This window comes from Delphinapterus leucas, chromosome 5 (assembly GCF_059928025.1).
Source record: "Delphinapterus leucas isolate spDelLeu-1000000601 "Yukka" chromosome 5, BTC_Dleu_Yukka2, whole genome shotgun sequence".
Classification (NCBI taxonomy): Eukaryota; Metazoa; Chordata; class Mammalia; order Artiodactyla; family Monodontidae; genus Delphinapterus; species Delphinapterus leucas.
In genome coordinates this window covers 42,957,953-42,975,200 of record NC_143133.1, presented here as the reverse complement: position 1 = coordinate 42,975,200, position 17,248 = coordinate 42,957,953, and the positions used below count along the sequence as shown (strand labels likewise).

The following is a 17,248-nucleotide window of genomic DNA, read 5'->3' as shown; positions in this document are numbered from 1 at the left end:
TGTTCTTCCGTATATTATGTGTGTTTTTTCTTTAGCTGCTTTAAAATTTTATTTCTGCTTTTAATGCAGCTTGCATATGGTATGCCTTGGTGTGGTTATCTTCATTGTTATCTTGCTTGGGGTTAATTGAGATTCTTGGATATGTTATTCCTAGCTTTCATAAAATTGAAAAACAAAATTCAGCCATTATTTCCTCAAGTACTTTTTCTCTCCTTCCTATTCTCTTACCCCTGCTTCTTGCTGGGACTTCCATGTATGTCAGACTTCTTGATACTGTACTATAGGTCACTTTAGTGTAATAGTTCCCTGGACTGTCATGACAGAGTACCACAAGCTAGGTGGTTAGAATGATAGAAATTTATTCTCTTAGAGTTCTGGAGATTAGAGTTCTATAATCAGGGTGTTGGCCAAACCATGTTCCCTCTGAAACCTTTAAGGGAGCATCCTTTCTTAACTCTTGAAACCTCTCATAGACCCAGGTGTTGCTTGGCTTGTGGCACTATAACCCCAATCTCTGCCTCAGTCTTCACACGGCCATCTCCTTTTTGTGTCTGTATATCTGTGCGTCATCACATGGCATTATCCGTGTGTGTGTGTGTGTGTGTGTGTGTGTGTGTGTGTGTCTAAATATCCCTCTTCTTATGAGGACATAAGTCATATTGGATTAAGGCCCACCCTAATGACCTGATCTTAACTTAATTAAATCTGCAAAGACCGTATTTCCAACTAAAGTCACATTTATGATACTGAGGATTAAGACTTCAACATATCTTTTTTTGATGGGGGTGGGAGGGGACACAATTCAACCCAGCACCGGGGCTTTTTTTTTCTTACTGTTTTTGTTCTTTTTTCTCTTGGTGCTTCATTTTGGTTAATCTGGTTGTTCTTCAGGTCCACTAATTTTTGCAATGTCTAATCACTGCTAATCTCATTCAGTGTATTTTTTATTTCAGATATTGTATTTTTCATCTCTAGAAGTTTGATTTGGTACACTCGTGATCCTCCCTGATATATACATATACACACACATCAATAATGTATGTAAATATATTAAAACAAAAAAATACTAATATATAGACATGTTTTTTGTTTCATTATGTTCATATTTTCTTTTAAATCCTTGAGCATATTTAAAATATGAAATCTGTTTTAAAGTCATTATCTACTAATTTCATCATCTTTATCATTTATTGGTCTGTTTCTATTGATTCTTTTTTTCTGATTCTTTGAGTGTTTAGTAGTTTTTGATTGGATACCAGATAATGTGAATTATACATTGTTGAATTCTGGATTTTGTTCTAATCTTTTAAAGATTAATACTTTGGATCACTCCCTGGTCTGTATTTCTGTAACTTGTATATATTTCTAAAACTTTTTTTCTTATTGCATGCATTATTAATACTTTGTTTAAATGTTTCTTTATTTGTTTGAGAGCAAAGAATGTATTTTGCATTTTACTGTGTAGGCCTGTGCCTGACATACTTGGGTATTGGTGATAAAAAGTAGACTAGAGTGATCTTTCTAGTATGCATTTCTTATTACTTGTTATTACTCCTTTAAGCGTTTCAGTGAGTCTTATTGCCCTTTGGTTAAAGTTCAGATTCTTGGCCCTTGCTTGCCTCTGTAGTTTATATCTTGTTACCTTCTTTAAATCTCTTCCTTTTACTTCCTCACATCTTCACCTCTGCCAAAAAAAAGACGGCAAGTAGGTAAACATAAACATAACACACAAACACACAAAACCATCCTTTCTTTAACCATACTCAGCTATTTTCGTTTCCTCCAGGTATACAGGCATACCTTGTTTCATTGTACTTTGCTTTATTGTGCTTTTCAGATAATTGTGTCTTATACAAATTGAAGGTTTGTGGCAACCTTGTATTGAGCAGGTCTGTCAGTCCTATTTTTCTAACGGTATTTGCTTGCTTCACGTTTTTGTGTCACACTTTAATTCTTCAATATTTCAAACTTCCATTATTATTATATTTGTTATGGTGATCTGTGATCAGTGATCTCTGATGATACTACTGTAATTGTTTTGGAGTGCCACAAACCATATAGGATGGCAAACTTAATCGATAAATACTGTGTGTGTTCTGACTGCTTCAACTGGCTATTCCACCATCTCTCTCCATCTTCTCCTGCCACCCTATTTCCTGAGACACAACAGTATTGAAATTAGGCCAATTAATAACCCTACAGTGGCCTCTAAGTATTCAAGTAAAATGAGTCACACATCTCTCACTTTAAATCAAAATCTAGAAATGATTACACTTAGTGAGGAAGGCATGTCAAAAGCCAAGCAAGATAGGCTGAAAGCTAGGTCTTTTGCACCAAACAGTTAGCCAGGCTGTACAAGCAAAGGAGAAGTTCTTGAAGGAAATTAAAAGTGCTACTCTATTGAACACATGAATGATAAGAAAGCGAAACAGCCTTTTTGCTGATAAGGAGAAAGTTTTAGTGGTCTGGATAGAAGATCAAACTAGCCACAGTATTCTTTTAAGCCAAAGCCTAATTCACAGCAAGACCCTAACTCTCTTCAGTTCTGTGAAGGCTGAGGTGAGGAAGCTGCAGAAGAAAAGTTGGAAGCGAGCAGAGGTTGGTTCATGAGATTTAAGGAAAGAAGCCATAACATAAAAGTGCAAGGTGAGTACAGAGGAGAAGTCAGTGCCTGGCTTCAAAGGACAGGCTGACTCTTCTGTTAGGGGTTAATGCAGCTGGTGGCTTCGTTGAAGCCAGTGCTTATTTACCATTCTGAAAATCCTAGGGCCCTTAAGAATGATGCTAAATCTACTCTGCTTGTGCTCTGTAAATGAAACCACAAAGCCTGGATGACAGCACATCTGTTTACAACATGATTTACTGACTTTTTAAGCCCACTGTTGAGACCTACTGCTTAGGAAGAAAAAGGTTCCTTTCAAAATACTGCTCAGAGATAATGTACCTGCTCACCCAAGAGCTCTGATGGATATGTACCATGAGCTTAATGTTTTTTGTTATTGTTTGTTTTATAAATTTATTTATTTTTTGCTGTGTTGGGTCTTCGTTGCTGTGCACAGGCTTTCTGTAGTTGTGGCGAGCAGGGGCTACTCTTTGTTGCAGTGCGCGGGCTTTTCGTTTCAGTGGCTTCTCTTGTCTCAGAGCATAGGCTCTAGGCGTGCGGGCTTCAGTAGTTGGGGCACGTGGGCTCAGTAGCTGGCTCGTGGGCTCTAGAGCGCAGGCTCAGTAGTTGTGGTGCACGGGCTTACTTGCTTCATGACATGTGGGATCTTCCCGGACCAGAGATCGAACCCGTGTCCCCTGCATTGGCAGGCGATTCTTAACCACTGTGCCACCAGGGAAGTCCCTGAGATTAATGTTGTTTTCATGCCTGCTAACACAACATCCATTTTGCAGCCCATTGATCCAGGAGGCATTTCAACTTTCAAGTCTTACTATTTAAGAAATATATTTTGTAAGGCTATGTAGCTGCCTTAGGTAGTGATTCCTCTGAGCTAGGCAAAGTAAATTGAAAATCTTCTTGAAAGGATTCACCATTCTAGATGTGATGAAGAACATTTGTGATTCTTGGGAACATATCAAAATATCAACATTAACAGGATTTTAGAAGAAATTGATTACAACCCTCATGAATGACTTTGAGGGGTTCAAGACTTCACTGGAGGAAGTAACTGCAGGTTAGAAATAGCAAGAGAACTAGAATTAAAAGTAGAGTATGAAAATGTGACTGAATTATATCCGTGATAAAACTTTAATGGATAAGGAGTTGTTTCTTATGGATGAACAAAGAAAGTGGTTTCTTCCGATGGAATCTACTCCTGGTGAAAATGCTGTGAAGACTGTTGAAGTGGCAACAAAAGATTTAGAATATTACATAAACTTAATTGTTAAAGCAGTGGCAGGGTTTGAAAGTAATTGACTCCAATTTTGAAAGAAGTAGGGTAAAATGCTACAGAGCAATCATTCGTGGAAGGAAGAGTCAGTCAATGCAGCAAAAAAAAGTTCATTGTTGTCTTATCTTAAGAAACCCCCACGGCCACCCCAGCCTTCAACCACCACCTCGATCAGTCAGCAGCCGTCAACATGGAGGCAAGACCCTCCACCAGCAAAAAGATTATGACTTGCTGCTGAAGGCTCAGATGATACAATAAGTATTTTTAGCAATTAGCAATAAAATAAAGTATTTTAAATTAAGGTATGCATATAGTTTTTTAGACATACTGCTATTGCATACTTAATAGAATACAGTATAATGTAAACCTAACTTTTTTATATGCACCAGAAAACCAAAAAAATTGTGTGGCTTGCTTTATTGTGATACTCACTTTATTGTGGTGGTCTGGAACTCAACCTGCAATATCTCTGAGGTATGCCTGTACTGTATTTCTCTGTCTTCATACGTTTGCATTTGCTGTCTCTCTAACAAACGTTTATTGGCTAACTTCTGTTCATTTCTGCCTCCATTCCAGTTTAAACGTCACTTTTTAAGGGAAACCGTTTGTGACCCCTGTCCCCCTCCCTCCACCAAGGCCCTTAAATACGTTCCCAGGAGAGCATTCATCATATGATATTATAACTGCTTGTTTACTTTTGTCTTGTTTGATATCCCACTAGACTCAGTGAATGCATATACAGTTTACTCAAGTGTATTTGTGATATAAAGTTTTACATTCCATGCAGTCTGTCCTCAGTGTACTGAAAATTTGTAAGTTTTAGAACATGTAGCAGTTTCTGCATTGAGATACCTTCTGAGATCTTTTAGACCACTTTTTAGAAGCTGTTTTATTTTTTATTCTGAGCTATTCAACTTTATAGGAAAAAAAGAATCAATAAACTTTAAACAAAAGTCTTCCTTTAAAGATGTCTATTTGTAATTACTGTGGCCCAGTCAAGCCACTGAAGTTCTGAACTGCCACTGTTACTAATTTAAACTGTAGGAATGGATCAGGGAATCTATGATTTAAGAAAAAGTCAGTCTTTTTCAGTCAAAATATAAGGAGAAGTATGCATTTAAATCTCTCACGTGTATTAGGGTCTTGATAAGCTCTTTTTGATAGGCCAGGTTTTTCTTGTAAACATGCAATGACAAAACATTAAAATGTATGTACTGATCTTTGTCCATCAGTGCCTGTCACTGAATATATAAATATTTCCATAGTTTATTCTAATCTCAGTAGTTTACATACTTTTACTTAGCTTTACTTCCTAATTTCCATGTATCTGCATAATCATGCTATTTGTTTTTTTACTAAATTTATTGTATTATTAGTTTTTGGATAGTGCTGTCAAGATACTGTCCCTAGTTTTCCCAGTTTTTGCTGTTCTATAGAGAAAATTGATGGTCTCAGTTTTGCTCTTGATATTTTTCAGCTCTGCCATTGTCATTTCAGTCAATTTCTCATTTTATTCTTTTTATGTAAATTGTTTTTTAAAATTCTTCTAGGGTATGCCATGAAAAGCAATGCTTTCATTTTTACTGAAATGAAATTCACATTAAATTCATTCTTTTAAAGGGTACAAATCAGTGGTTTTAGTATACTTATAAGGTTGGCAACCATTACCACTATCAAATTAGAAACATTTTCATTAAACCAAAAAGAAACCATTTACTCATGAGCAGTCATTCTTCATTCCTCTTTGCCCCCAGCCCCTGGTAGCCACTAATTTACTTTGTCTGTCTATTCTGCTTATTTTGGACATTTCATATAAGTGGAATTACATAGTATGTGGTCTTTTGTGTATGATTTTTTTCACTTAGCACAGTATTTTCAAGGTTCATGCATGCTGTGGCATGTATCAGTTCTTTATGGCTACATGATATTTATACTAAATTTTGTTTATCCACTCATTGATTAGTGGACATTTGGATTGTTTCCACTTTTTGGATATTATGAATAATGCTGCTGTGAACATTTGTTTGCAAGTTTTTCTGTGAACATATGTTTTCACTTCTCTTGGGTATATGCTGATTCTTTAACTCTTTGAGGAACTGCCAAACTGTTTAGTAATTTTCTTGATAATTTTTACTTAGTTTAGTAGGAGAGTGAAGATGACAATTCCAGGATTCATTACTTCCTTCCTGTAAGAATTGAGTTACTGTAATGTTCTTATAAAGAACATTTCATAGACTTGTTTATTGAATGTCTTCAGAAATGTCTCTGTGAAATGTATCCTGCCTAAGGATGAAGTTAGTTGTCATGTTTTATAGAGATACTTTAATTTTTCATTACCAGATTGAAAGGTCTGTTAATAGTCCATTGGGCCATAGGAATACATAAGTTTTCATAGATTTTACAATACATTTTAATTGTTAATATATTCTAATTGTTGAATTGCTTCTCTTACAGGGTTTTGACTCTGGGAGGAGGGCTACCTTATTTGGAGCACCTTAATCTCTCTGGTTGTCTTACTGTAACTGGTGCAGGCCTGCAGGATTTGGTTTCAGCATGTCCTTCTCTAAATGATGAATACTTTTACTACTGTGACAACATTAACGGTAATGCCTTTTAACAATGGGATAATTTTGGAGGAGTTGATTTAAAAATTTTTAACAGTTCTGAAAATTCTTAGGGTTTCTATTTTGTTTTCTAGATTTCTAATTACCAAACATTTTTACTTTCAGGTTTAGTCAGAAAGATAAGTTTTCTTATCTTTCTAAAGATAAATTTTCTTATCTTTCTAAAGATAAGTTTTCTTTTGGAGAGATATCTCAACTATCCATTCTGCCAGATTTTAGAAATATGTAATAGTTTAATCAATCCAAAGAGACAAGTTTTTATAGAATTACTAAAATTCTTATAAAATTTTGGGAAATTCCTCTAGAGTGAAAGAGCACTCATTAACAATACAGCGTATTGCTGTTCTAGATACACCTAATTCTTAGGGATGTTAGAGTTAGTTTTCTTGTAGGACAAGAAAACTTCATAATGTAGTAGAAAAAGGAGGACTTCGGTAATGTGAACTCCTCAGGGACCCTGAATCTGGTTCCAAATAAATCTCTTGGAAGATTGAGGAGAATGGTGAGTGTGGTATTGGGAAGAGGCTGAGGTGCCTTAAATGCGATTAAAATTCCTATAGTATTATGGAGATTGAACCCTGAACCTACTTTTAACAATCATCAGGTAAACATTTCTTGATTTTTTTGTTTTATTTTGTTTTATTTTTCTTTATTTTTTTGCGGTACACGGGCCTCTCATTGTTGTGGCCTCTCCCCTTGCGGAGCACAGGCTCCGGACACGCAGGCTCAGCAGCCATGGCTCACGGGCCCAGCCGCTCCGCGGCATGTGGGATCTTCCCAGATCGGGACACAAACCCGTGTCCCCTGCATCGGCAGGCGGACTCTCAACCACTGTGCCGCCAGGGAAGCCCCTTGTTTTATTTTTTAAGCCTATTCCTGCCCTGCAATGGGACTGTTTAATGTGCTTTTTCAAAGTACGTTCAGTGCCCTTTTGGGCATTTGATAATCACTGGTAGAGACTGAAGTCCTGAAGCATAAAAAGCTGCTCCTCAATTATTAGTAAGGAAGTCAACCTCCTGTATTTATAATTGGAAAAAATTTACATGGTTCAGATTCTACTGTGTCTTTTTACATCATGTTTTTTTGTTTTTTTGTTTTTTTTTTTTTGCGGTACGTGGGCCTCTCACTGTTGTGGCCACTCCTGTTGCGGAGCACAGGCTCTGGTGCACAGGCTCAGCAGCCATGGCTCATGGGCCCAACCGCTCCGTGGCATGTGGGATCTTCCCGGATCGGGGCACGAACCCATGTCCCCCGCATTAACAGGCGGACTCCCAACCACTGCGCCACCAGGGAAGCCCATGTATTGTTATTTTTGAGAGTCCAGTTCATCTTAAGATCATGGGAAGATAAACGGAGTCTCTCAGGCAGAAAAATTGACAGACGCCAGCAAGACTAGAGGAATAGTATCTTCTTTAACGACATACCAGTAGGCAGAGAAGTTAGCAAATCTGCCGTTTCTCAGAGATTAGATTTTTCTTAAAATGTATATGAAGAGACAGGAGATAGCAGCTCTTTTGTTTCTTGAATCACATTGGTGATGCAGGAGATGACCTCCCATGTTCTTGAAATAGCAACACTAACTTCAAGCATTTCTTTGCTCTCTGTTGCCTTTAGTGTATAAGAAGGAGTGGGGAAAATTAATGTCATTTTAGTTGCAACCTGCGAAGTGTACAAAAGAAGGTGTGAGTGCTACAGTGCAGCACTTGCTGCTTTTGGGGATGCAGTAAAGATATATATATTTTTAATACACGGTTATGTCATTGTGGGTTCACTGTTGTACTTACTAAGGCTTATAGGATATATTATGAAAAGTAATCAGTAAGCAATTATTTTTTGTAAGAAAAACACCTTATTGGTAGGTTGCATTTGAATTGTCTACACTGATTTCAGCATAGGTTATGCTGGTGGGAATAAATCTCAGAACCTAATTTGTTATACTTATTTTGGGGTATATAGATGTTATTGGATTGGTGGGGGGATTGGGTTTCACTTCATTTTTATGATCTGCCTACTACTTTTGTGTGTGTGTGTCTTTTTAAAAAAAACTTCTTGAAATAATTTAGGTGTTGGGATAAAGTTAAATACTTAAAAACTTTTGCACTTTGTTAGTATGTTAGAATTCCTTTCATCTTGACTGGTTCTGAATATATAAATATTAAAGTGTTCCAAAGGAGCTGCTACATTCTTTTTGTTGAATGTTAAGTTTTTTTTGATAAATGAGTGGTAGTTTTCAATAAATGAATTTTAATGAATATATCTGACTTTAAAATGTTTGAAAGGAAATTGACCGTGCTTGTATAATCAATACCAAGTCTCCTTTTACAGCTTCTTAAAGCATGATTTGGGGGAAATGGAAATCCTTTAAAGTTTACAGGGTGACTTGTCATGTGAACTTATGTTCCAGAGTTCCAGCCAGTTGCTCATAAAGCAATGCCCTGATACAATCTTTTCCTTAAAAGGCCATATGGACACTAGAAAGTGTTAGAATAAAGTTGCATTGTATCCAGTTTTGCAAGATGACACAGGATTCATCCAGTATCTTTTATTATAATTAAACTTGTACAAATACTTAGTGACTATAAATATTTAGCTCCCTTTTTATTATTTTTATTATTTCTGAAAGTAGTCAATATTTTTATACATGTTCTTAAACTAATAGGGAGCATATTTAGGTGACACATTATATTTTAATATTTGAGAGTAACACTTAACTAAAAATGTATTTTGTCAAAAGAGAGTTTACATAGTTAACTACCAGGTTACTAACTAAAAGAAGTAAATGCTGATAAATAATACTCATTAACTAAAAAGTGCTAAGTAAAACAAAATTTTCTATTTCCTAAGCATTAGCAGAGATTTTGGAGAAGATAAATTAGTAATCAGATATTCAAACAGTGTCTGCTGTGAGCAAGACACTATACTAAGCATTAACATAAAATGCCATTTTTATTCTTAATGATTCTTTCATGACATTTAAATTTGTTATTTGATTGATAAAAAAGTTAAGATTTAAGTATAAAAAAAGGCTTCTTAACCATAACATTTAAAAAATTCCTTGTCATTTAAGAAGTGTTAGATGGAATTGCCTAGTTTTAGAGCTCTGAAGAACATTTGAGCAATGATAGCAAATAAACTTGTTGTACTGATTTGCATTTCAATGTATGTTTAATTTATGAATTAAGATAGATTAGATCATAGTAGGTGACACAGTTTCAGATGATTTGCTCTCTTATGTTTCTAATTTAAGTTAAAGAGGAATTAAAGGTAAGTGAAGGTAAGTGCAGATATACAGCATAAGTAATATGCTTAAAATCTAGGAAAAACAAACAATTCAGTAATAAAAATTTGGGAAAATAACAATAGCTACCATTATAGCTCTTCTTAACTAATATTTTTAAAAATGCTCTCTTACAAAATTTATTTTTACCATGCATTTAAAGATTTTATTTAATGATTATGCAAATATTATTTTTCTGTTTTATTATGCTTTACCGTAATTTAGCCCTCATCTGTTACAACCATTGGGTTTATTATCTCATATCAAGATTGACATTTACTGGTGATAAGTCAAATGTTTACCTTTGAAATTCCGTGTCTGTGGAAGCACAGCTGTCTATTGAGTTACTTGGCAACCCAACATATCTTAGTCATGTTTCTTTCCAATTCTACCTCACTTTTTCTGTTGCCTGTTTATTCTGTTGTCCATTTATTCCCTTTTCTAAATAGTCCTTCTGTGATGCTTAAGGGTCTTAACTGTTAACATTGCTTATGATTTCCATGCTTTGGAAATTGCTTTCTCCCCTGTTTTCTACAGTATGAAACTAACTTACAAACAGCGGTTGTCTTCACTTTTGCTTTGCCCTAGGCCTTCAACAAAATAAAACCCATTCATGGATGATACCACTTTTATGGATTTTTAGGATCAGTCACCTGGAATGTCATTCACCTTATGATGGGATTGTAGTTTTGAGGTAGTTAGTATTACAGTTGTTGGTTAAGTACAATTTATGCCCTTAGATTTCCATTGAAACTAAGATATTCTGGTGTGTATCTGAGAAAGGGAGCACATTTTATAGCAATATGAGCGTGAACTTTGTTTTGTGATGAATAAGGAGATGCTGACAGATATCAGGATAGGGTTACTTTCTACCTAATATAGGACACATATTTTTATTCCTACATTTTTCTTCCCATATTATCCCCACTTCCATCCCTTAGACTTTGAGAGCAAAAAGTGACTCAGGTCACCAGAGTGGAGACTGAGGATCCTGAGCCTCTTTTTTTGGGGAGGTTGGTGAAAAACTGTGTGGTACAGGCATACCTCGGAGATATTGTGAGTTTGGTTCCAGACCACCGTAATAAAGTGAATATTGCAATAAAGTGAGACACGTGAATATTTTGGTTTCCCACTGTATATAAAAGTTATGTTTGCACTGTACTGTAGTCTATTAAGTGCAAAAGCATTGTCTAAAAAAAAGCAACGTACATACTTTAATTTAAAAATACTTTTTTGCTAAAAAATTTTAACCATCATCTGAGCCTTCAGTGAGTCATAGTAGTAACATCAAAGATCACTGATCACAGATGACCATAACAAATATAATAATAATGAAAAAGCTTGAAATATTGTGAGAATTACCAAAATGTTCCAGAGAGACAAGAAGTGAGCAAATGTTGTTGGAAAAATGGTGCCAATAGACTTGCTCAGTGCAAGGTTGCCACACACCTTTAGTTTGTAAAAAATGCAGTATCTGCAAAGTGCAATAAAGTGAAGCACAATTAAATGAAGTATGCCTGTGTTTGGAAAAACATGAATCTTTTGATTAGATTCCTTGATCCAATTGGCTCCTTTGAGGCTCCCATTTAATTTTCTCTCTTGAAAACCAGTAGCATACTTTACTTTGATTGCTTTCAGCCATCGCTTATGATTTTTCCCTAGGCCCGTGATTGCAGTATAAAATTTCTTCCTTACCTTTCTGTGCTTTTAAAAATAGGAGTATAGACATTTTGAAGTATTGTAGGGAGTTTCAGTTTGGAATATTGTACCAAAGTCTCCATGTCTCTTTCCTTATATTTCTCCCTTTCAAAAAAGTTAGAATAGAATTATATACTGAGAAAATGATAGATATGTTTTTGCAAAAACCACCAGTTTAAGCATTTCATCACAGGGACTGTGTCAGGGCAGGGCAATGATAGTGAGGTAGGAGATTGGCTCATGGAGAAAGGCTCTAATGTACTAAGAAATTTCATTTTGACTCTTTGATTAAGATGACTAGCATTGTGTCTTAAGAGAAAATAGTCTTAACAAAAATGCTACTTTATGAATTTTAAGTATTTGACACATTTAACTTTTCATTTTCAAAATAGAATAGATTTTAATTTTGATTAAATAAAAAATAAGCTTGTGGTAATTCAATTTTATATTTGAAATGACTTTAAACTTTTATTATAGAACATTTTAAATATATAAACATAATAATATAAAGAAGATTTATGGATCATTGGCTTCAGCAGTTATAAACCTGTGGTCAGTCTTTTTTCATATACTATTGCCCATTCCCATACATGCTCCCCGTATCCCAGGCATTATATTACTTTAAAAGTTAAGCATAAGTATTTGAAAATAAATGAAATCATAAGCTATTGCAGTTCCACTATGCTTGTAAAGTTCATTAGTTTCTTTTCTTACTTAAAGATACATTATTATTTCCATTAGTGAAATATATGAATGCTATACTTCATTGATTGTATATCCTAAGAAATTAGTCCTTTGTATTTTGTATATTGCCATTACAGGAGTACAAAAAAAAGTTAAATTCTGGTAAATAAGTGTGTTCTATGTGTTTATTTGCAAGTAGTTATTTTCTTATCTTGGTATTAGCATAATTGCCTTCTTTTGCAATGGATTGCTACTTCAAAAGACAAAGAAAGCTAATTTAATATATTTTTCTAAGTTAAAGTCTTGATATCATTCCAGTGATTTTTCAATTATAATCCATTTGATAAAATAAATATTATTTTCTATAATAAAAATATATTTCATGTACTTTTGTGGTCCTTACGTATCAAAAATGCAAGTATTTTGGTTCTAATTGATGAAAGAACTAATTAACTTGGTTCATGGTGCAGACATACTGAAAGGCTTCAATATAGTTAAAATGTCTTTTTCCACATTTGCTCGCCTTTATGAAAACTGTGATTCATTCAAAGTACTTGACATTTGAATATGCGCCATGATATCTCTTTGATACTTTCTAATTCTCAGCTTTGTTCCCTAATGGATCTTTTAATCTAGTGTCTGGGTAGCATAATGTGATTGGAATAAAATGTCAGTTATTCCACAAATGTATTATTACTTTTCTTTGTAATTGGATCATAATTTTTATTATGTCTTAGATATGTTTTTAATTATTCATTCATTACATATTTGATTCTGGAAGATAATTTCACCTAACCCTATCACATGACTTATTTTGGGTACAGATGTTAAATAACAATATGGCAAATATGTTAAGGCTATATCTACATAGTTTATTTTTAACAAAAATTTTGAATGTAATATTTATTATAATTGCTCAATACTGGATTTTTTAGCTTATCTATTATAGATAAGGTTGTTTTTGCCTTAATTATATTTCTAGGAAAGATGTTCATGATACAAGAAATCCATTGTGAAGTTATCCTGGCAGTCTTGTTCTGTGGGTTATCTCTTTTCTTCTTGGATTTTTTATTTTGTAAGATTGTTGCCAAAAAATTACTTCTTTTCATTCTTCTTTTTCATTTACCTATATTAGTTAAAGTCAAACTGCTGTTGGCGATTTTTGTGCTGAATAATTTTTTATACACTCCTTGTGGGATTTTACTTCTATGTTACAAATGTATTACTAGTTAAAAAAAAAAAAGTGTTTTACTTCTTTCATTAGCAAGATTATTTTTGTGTGATAAGAAATTCCTCCTTTCACACTTTTCTGTTTTCATACAGGTCCTCATGCTGACACCGCCAGTGGATGCCAGAATTTGCAGTGTGGTTTTCGAGCCTGCTGCCGCTCTGGCGAATGACCCTTGACTTCTGACCTTTGTCTACTTCATTTAGCTGAGCAGGCTTCCTTTCATGCACTTTACTTGTAGCACATTTCTTGTGTTAATCATCCCTTTTTGAGTGTGACTTGTTTTGGCCCCATTTCTTACAGCCTCGGAAATCTTAATTTACCAGTGAATTGTACAGTGTTGTTTCTCTTGCAAATCCTATTTTTGTTTTAGAAAGGGATTAGGTCTTTTTCATAGGGTGAGAACAATTTTATCAGATTTCTTTTAAACTAAATATTTTGAAAAAAATGTCACTAATGCCATGCCATTTAAAGTATTTTTTAGATTATTTTGAGTTTTGAAGTCAATGGGTTATTGGTTCTCTTCATAGATAAACACTGTACCAAGCCTTGCAGATCTTTTCAGACATACATTTTTGAAGTTTTATTTTCAGAGACTGCACAGTTTGGAAACCAGTCTCCTTTCCATAATGTTTCCTTTATTTGAACAATTCTCAGAGGGCCAATTCAAACATATCCACATATAAGATTCTTTAAGATTATAAAATAAATTGGCTTCTTGGTGTTAGCTCAGGGAGCTGGCACAGCACCAGTGTCTTTGTATTCGCTTTCTTCAAAGACCCCTGGTTCCCACCACTGTCCGTAAATTGTCATATTTGGGGGAGGGGTTTTTAAAAGTTCCACAGTCATTTGAAGAAATGTATAAATAAAATCTACTTTGAGGACTTTACCAAGTAATTTCTTCTGTGTTTTGATTTTGTTGTAAATCTCAATCCAGGGTTACTTTACTGTGAAATGGGACTAAATAGGTCTTTTGAACTCCCATGAAATCGTGACTCTGACAAATGAATAGTTTTAGACAGATACCTGATTTTATTGAGCTGGATTGTCGTTTTGAAATTTATTGTGCAGTCGTCAGAATTTGAATTTGTAAGCTTATCTTCATTGCTGTTTGAAATAATAATTGGAATGGAGACCTGTTATTCAGAAAGGCACATATTGAGTCAATTTTATGTCATGCTATGTATAATTTATGTCAGAAAGAAGAGAATAGTCAGCAGCATGCCATCTATTTTTATAAATATCTGTAAGGCTGTGGAAGAGGAGGTAATCTTGCAATTATGTTCTTTGTGGTCCCAGGTATTTTTTGTTTGTTTGTTTTATTGAGGAAGAGGAAGAGCAGGAAAGATATAAACTATAGATAGACAGATTTCAGTTCAGGCTAAGAGAAAACTATTTTACACAGAGTTGTCTAAAGATGAAGGAAGAAACATTTGACGAGAAAATAAATGAGAAGTCACTCTGCTTTTAAATTTAACTAACATTTGAACTAAATACTGTGAGGGAAGATCACCTCTAAGGAAGGACATCTAATGACTCTGAAATTTCACTTTTCTCTAAGAGTTTCCTCATTTTGATTCCACTGCTGTTAACATTTGTGAAATATAAGATGGAACCCCTCAAGTTTCTTGTATGGAGGATAGGGCAGCTGTAGAAGCAGACCATCTTACCCTTTAAGTTTGTGTCTCTTAGCTTAAGTCCTCATGCCCCTTGTGGCACTGCTGCGCCTAGCTGCCTCCTTTAAAAGTCTGGCCTAAGCACAAAGGAAAAAACGTTCTGGATTCCCTTAGAGAACTTGAGAGGAAATCTGAGTTTAGTGAACCGTTACAGGGTCAGAAGTTTTATTTTGTATGTTGACTGTTTTGTCATTACTTTTATTTCCTTAAGTGATTAATAAAGTTTATTTGAAAAGTTGACATCAGGGACTATTTCAAGAAAACAAACTAAAATAAGTCTTCTGGAGTGACTCCCATCCAACTGCATGGTAAAATTAGTTATCTATAACCAGGTCCCAAGTCATCAAGGGAGTACTCAAGTTTATACCCATGTAATCAGAAAACAGTGTAATATTTGGGGAGTAAAATTTTTGATAATACTTAATGGAAAAAATCATGATTAAATGATATTTTGGGACTTGGCTTAAATGTTATTCTTCATAAATTAATTAATTTGAGCAGCTAATTTCCCAGGGGTTCCAGGTAATGGAGGTGCCCCCCTTTTGCCTTGTACTGTGCCACTTGATGTTAGACAACCATTAAATAGGACTTGGCAGTCTTGAACCAAACTGACTTCAACATGTGAGCACATTGCATGTGGAAACTCACAGTTTTTCTACCACCCCCACTACCCCCACCCATTTCATGGGGAGATGGCATAATCTGCATTTAATTTTTAAATATTACTGCTGTTCCATTATTAAGGATAGTTAATGCTTTAAAATTTCTTCTAAATTTATTTTTCATTGAAATATAGTTGATGTACAATATTATGTTAGTTTTAAGTGTACTGCGTAATGACCTGACACTTGCATACATTATGAAATGATCACTGTGGTAAGTCTGGTAACCATCTCAACTTATATAAAGTTATTACTGTATTACTGACCATATTCCTTATGCTGTATATTACATCCCCATGACTTATATAACAGGACCTCTTAATCTCCTTCACCTATTTCCCCTACCCTCCTCCATTCTTGCAACCACTGGTTTGTTTTCTGTATCTATGAGACTGTTTTTGTTTTGTTTTTTAGATTCCACATATAAGTAAAATCATGTCATATTTGTCTTTCTCTGTCTGACTTATTTCACTTAGTATCCTCTAGATCCATCCATGTTGTCTCAAGTGGCAAGATTCTTTTTTAATGGCTGAGTAATATATATATGTGTGTGTATATATATATATGTGTGTGTATATATATATATATATATATATATATATATGTATGTACTTTATCCATTTATCTTTCCATGGACTCTCAGGTTGCTTCCACCTTGTGGCTATTATAATGCAAAAAATCATAGCATTATTAAATTATGTATAACTATATTATTATATAATCAATATAACAATTATATAATTAATAATAGATTATAAATATAAACAAGTATGCTAATTTTATAGTTATAAAATTAATAGTAATTATATTTATATTAAAAATTTATATTATTTATAATAATATAAATAATGCAGCAGTGAATACTGGAGTGCATATAACTTTTTGAATTAGTGTTTTTTTTTCTTTGGATAAATACTCAGAAGTGAAATTGCTGACATTTCTATTTTTAATTTTTTGAGGATTCTCCATACTGTTCTCCATAGGGGCTGCACCAATTTGCAATCCCACCAGTAGTGCATGAGGGTTCACTTTTCTCCACATCTTTACCGACACTTGTTATTTGTTGTCTTTTTGTTGGCAGCCATTCTGACAGGTGTGAGGTGGTATCTCATTGTGGGTTTGATTTGCATTTCCCTGGTACTTAATGATGTTGAGCATATTTTTATGTGTCTGTTGGCCATCGGTATGTCTTCTTTGGAAAAATGTCTATTCAGGTCTGCTGCCCATTTTTTAACCTGGTTGTTTGTTTTTTTGTTGTCAAGTTGTATGAGTTCTTTGTATATTTTGGATATTAACCCTTTGTTAGATATATCATTTGCAAGTATCTTCTCCCATTCAGTAGGCTGCCTTTTTGTTTTGTTGAGAGTTCTTTTTGTTTTTTTGCATGCAATAGCTCTTTAGTTTGATGTAGCCCCATTTGCTTATTTTTGCTTTTATTGACCTTGCCTGAGGAGACATATCCAAGCTATTGGTAAGACCAGTGTCAAAGAGCATACTGCCTGTGTT

General features: G+C 34.4%; 1 protein-coding gene across 6 annotated transcripts in view; it reads left to right on the top strand.

Moving 5' to 3' along the window:
* FBXL5 (F-box and leucine rich repeat protein 5) overlaps window positions 1–15,537 on the top strand; it is a 58,484-nt gene extending 42,947 nt beyond the window's left edge. For 2 of the 6 annotated variants that reach the window (XM_022566977.3, XM_022566978.2), the window contains exons 10-11: window positions 6,348–6,496; window positions 13,500–15,537. In XM_022566977.3, coding sequence (XP_022422685.1) covers window positions 6,348–6,496; window positions 13,500–13,576 — 226 coding nt within the window. In that variant the 3' untranslated portion in view covers window positions 13,577–15,537. The other 4 variants (XR_002643639.3, XM_089911694.1, XM_089911696.1 and 1 more) reach the window with 4 other exon arrangements.
* The last annotated feature ends 1,711 nt before the right edge of the window (window positions 15,538–17,248 follow it).